The 4383-nt window shown below is 42.5% G+C and overlaps 1 protein-coding gene across 2 annotated transcripts; it reads right to left on the reverse strand.

Moving 5' to 3' along the window:
• Positions 1-1824: 1824 nt before the first annotated feature.
• LOC147905444 (bifunctional pinoresinol-lariciresinol reductase-like) lies at positions 1825-4050 on the reverse strand. Of its 2 annotated transcripts, none has more exons than XM_087380004.1 (5): positions 3739-4050; positions 3464-3598; positions 3151-3391; positions 2372-2575; positions 1825-2131 (listed from the first exon to the last, which is right to left on the reverse strand). In XM_087380004.1, exons 1-5 carry the CDS (start codon positions 3919-3921, stop codon positions 1968-1970), a joined length of 927 nt encoding a protein of 308 aa, XP_087236130.1. In that variant the 5' UTR covers positions 3922-4050; the 3' UTR covers positions 1825-1967. The 2 variants fall into 2 exon arrangements, with proteins under 2 accessions (XP_087236130.1, XP_087236122.1); XM_087379996.1 differs by having other exon boundaries at positions 3464-3601.
• Positions 4051-4383: the final 333 nt, after the last annotated feature.

Below are 4383 nucleotides of genomic sequence, written 5' to 3' on the forward strand. Positions count from 1 at the left end.
TAGAGTGGCTCTACTCGAGTTGCTACGATCACACGCACAACGATTGGGTGTAGAATCCGCATGAGTTGTTCTCTCCTTTCTTCTCATGTACGCATCCCGATATTGCCCTTATACTTTTTTCTGGAATATTCGACATGATATGGCAACCCTATAGCTCATACCCTACTCCTAGGTCAATCGGATTTAAATACAATTCCATAGGTGCCTGAGCCAATTTTCTCGCCAACTTGTATCTCCCTCTCTGTGACATATGCCAAGTGTGACACTCTATCTATGTTACTAGCCATGTGTTGTGTCCTTTGCATCTCATAAACTCTCAATGGTTGAGAGGATGGATGCTCTTCACGTACGGCGGCCAGTGACATAGGGATGTAGAGGATGTAGAGGATGGATGCTCTTCACCTGCGCTACTATAGCCTTCTTGTCCTAGCTCTTAGCCACTGTGACATGGGCAATTTGATGCAAAGACCCTTTTCTTGTGCATAGCCCACACACCCGTCCATTGTGTTAGCTTGAAGACATAAAACTATTGTGCAAGAGTAGGGTCTACATTGCATGCTTCGTTGAAGTAGGTCTCTGCATTCCCAATAAAGCTGTCAACCCAAAGCATGGCATCTGTCTCCCATTGTACCCAGATGGCAAGGTAATCATGACCTTCAAACTGCAAACTGCTCTTAGCATCATGAAGAATCCTCCTCTTCATAGTGTTGACTCCCTCTAGACTAGACATGGTTGATTCCATATCACTCTCCTCCATGTTGCACACCCTAATAAAAAAGGCATCCTGAGTGCTTCTCATCATTCTCTTGCACTCACCTTACCTAGCTCTTCCCCTACTTTTCACTTAGTGCCAATAGTTGAGGCCATGCTTATGAGAAGATCTTACTGTGTGTGTAGAAAGTTTTATTGCTTGACAAAGAGCTACATTTGCCACATGATAGTGAGGAGGCAGGCATGTGACAATAACTCCCACCATATGCATTCTTTATTTTTTTAATTACATGAAATGCAAATGAATTATCATGCATTGATGTACAAGTTTAAAGATTTCCTAAAAGCTAATAACTTTCAATGCATGCATGCAACAAATTCTAAATAAGTTCTTAAAACATTTGACAAAACAATCCCCCCTTTATGTGGATATACGAGGAAACCTGGATCTTGGTCATGGTTCCACCCTGTCCTCTTCAAGACGCAGGACCATGATTTAATTCTTGGAGTAGGCCGCTCGGCCAAGACTTGGAGAGAGGAGGATTTTTACCTCTTCTCAATCCAGCTTTGGTGAAAATGAGCCTATCGGTTGGCATATATCTTGGGTCAGTAGTATTACCGATGATAATGCCTATATTACCACCGGTAATTCTAGTACTGCCGGCAATAGCATGTAAATTACTGCCTATAGTAGCAAAATCCCAAGCATGAATATTGCTACTACTGACAGTCATAATATTATGAGCAGTATTTCTGGTACTACTACCGGTAGTATTGTGTTAAACTACCGATAGTATTGTGTTAAAGTACTAGCAGTAGTGTTACTACTACCACCGATATATACCCGGTTTCCGGGTCAGGGCTACCTGATAGCACAAAAGGGGAAAAGTGGGGGTGGGACGAGGGGGGGGTTGTCGAAAGATATTCTTGTAATTGTGAGGAATAACGATTCTAGATTGAAAAAAAATAATGATTCTCTTGATGGCTTCTTATAGTTTATTTGCAATTTGTGCAATTTTAGTATAGATTCAATCACATTCATGACATTTGGAACCTCTCTATTTAAGGAGCAACTAGTCTAAATGATAAGAATTCATAAAAATATGCCTCCTTTATCATGTACTCAATTTGAAGTGGAAGCATTTTCCATGAATAATGTTCAAACAATAAGAAATCACAAACATGCTTCCATTGTCAAGTACTCACTTTGATGGGATTGTTGTGATTCTTCCGCATAAGTAGATCCAATTTTAAAATTATAAGAAATGATGTAGATATGCCTCCACCGTCGTGTACTCAAGCAAAGGGTATAGTTGTGAGGCTTCCCCACAAGTAGGCCCAATGTCAAAATTATAAAGCTCACCAAGGTAGAAAATGAGGTGAAAGTGACCCATCACTACCTTGCGAAATAAGTCAGCATCTGGAGTCACAAAGAGGGGGAGAGTAGTGTTAGTGCACAATAATAGTGTTGTCAAAACCATCCCCTATATGGTAAGCTCAGGCGGTCACTTAAAGGAGAAGATGAATAGTATAGCACTTTAGAGAGTGACACTCAAGAAAAGTATAACGCCATTGAGGATGCACTAATTTGCTAAATGCATACAACACTTTATTCATTTATATGAGTGTTTAGCTAATGAAAATATGGCAAAGGAAAGACCTTTTATCTCCTCAAGCCACAACTTCTCGGGGATGTAGGTCTTGTCTAGTACTTGTCCACATTGCTTTTCCCATATGGCTACAACCTCGTTCTGAGAGAGAATGTTTGCAGGTGGCCGAATGTATACTGTGGTGTTGACAACGCGAGGATCCTCTATTGTCTTAATTACATAGGCTCCAACGTCCTCTTCGGCCACCCAAATCACTGCAGCGAATGTTAAGCCGTGTTGTATCAATCCCTTTTTGCCTCTCCTAATTAATCAATTAATCTACCTCTCCCAATTCTCGAATTAGGCTATGCTTAAGACTCCAACCCCCCCCCCAAAATAAAAAATAAAAAATAAAACCTAAATCAAACGAAATGCATTAGCTTATTCGCGGCCCCCAAAGAAATTAATTAGTTAATAGGGCGTTTTACCGGGCCCTATTTGCCTAAACATTAGCAATTGCAATTTTGCGAAACATGGATTTAGATGGCACTTATATCGGGCATGACAACTGAAGTGTTCAATTTTCGTTTATGCCGAATTCAAACAGGCACTGTTTCTGAGGCCCAAAACGGTAGTGATGCCCGTCGCGATCTTGGATTTCCAAGCTAGCGACCAAGTCAGACCATTTCAGCTTGCAGCCGTCAGATAATGACTTTGAAGAAAAAATATACGACTCCTAGCTGAATTTGATATCGTTTCATAGTATACGAGACCTTCTCGTCATGGCGAGCTTGTAAGTTATTAAGCAGTTCACAAAATGACTAACACACCCACGATTTAAAAGGCTCACCCTTCTTATTGCCATCTCCGTAGATAAGCACGCTCTCTGTAGGTGGCAAGAACCGGCTATACTGCGCCAGGCCGGCTAAAAAATAGCCAGCAAAACAGTTGGCAGAGATGTATGTGCGCGGAATTCCGGCTGCCTCGATAGCACGCCGTACCTTCCTCTTGTCGGTAAAAATATCACCTGCGGGCGAAGGACAATGCGAAAGGCGGTCCGGGTCCATGCCAAATTCGGAAGGCAGAAACCTCTACAAGTGGCGGTCAGATTCAATACAGTGCTTTGTATATAGCAAACATCAGGAACAGCTCAGAAGCAGTACCTTGATATTTCCAGCTTCTTTGATAGCCTCGACGAGCTTGAGTTGATCCAGCAGCCGGTCTTCAGCCATGGCTGATATCACAATGTCCACCTGCTTTAGAGCCTTTACTAGGCTGCTTAAATCGTGAAGGGAGCCCTGCTATTTAACCAAACATGAAGACATTATCGTTTGTATCTCGGAACACAGGACCCCATATTTATGTTCAGGTCCTGTCTTTTTTTTTGTTAATTGTACGTTCAGGTCCTATCCGCCCAAAGAATTGAACAATATGTTACCTGTAGAAACCTAGCGCCAGATTTCTTGAGGGACATCAGCTGGCCGACCTTGTGCACATCCGATGCAACATCCGGGCGTACAAGCAGGAAGGTGGGATGACCAGCTGCCAAGCTTGCCCGTGCAATGTGCTTGCCGATGTATCCAGTAGCACCCACGATCAACACACGGCCGGGCGTCGTCATGGTCGAGGAACTCACCGCCTTCTTCTTTGATTCTCTAATTTAAGCGAGTGATCAGGGATGTTTTGTTTCTCGCCGTTCACAACTATTTGAAGAGGAAGCAATCAGTGCCTGTGTCGCATTTCTCCTTCCCACAATTCAACTGTTAAGGGCATCGCTAGTGGATGTGCTGTTAAATCCATCGAGCTCTGTTGAGTAGACAGATAAAGATTGACATGTTTACAACCAGCGATTTTTCCTCTGAACACCACAATACAGTCTTGTCAAAAGCAAGCGATTGCTTCTGGCAGATTCAGGCTTTTGTAACCACTAATGTGGAACAATGCAGAAAATAAAAGTATCCTAGGTTGGTTAAATTATTGGCACTAGTAACCTTGACCCATTTGAGACGGGCTGCTCGGCTGGGTCTCAAAGTTGAGATCATAGATCGCCTTTAATAAAATTCATGGTTTCATTTATCAATCT

Source organism: Dipteris shenzhenensis, chromosome 1 (genome assembly GCF_047967505.1).
Source record: "Dipteris shenzhenensis isolate YYH24624 ecotype China chromosome 1, Dip_SZ_1.0, whole genome shotgun sequence".
Lineage (NCBI taxonomy): Eukaryota > Viridiplantae > Streptophyta > Polypodiopsida > Gleicheniales > Dipteridaceae > Dipteris > Dipteris shenzhenensis.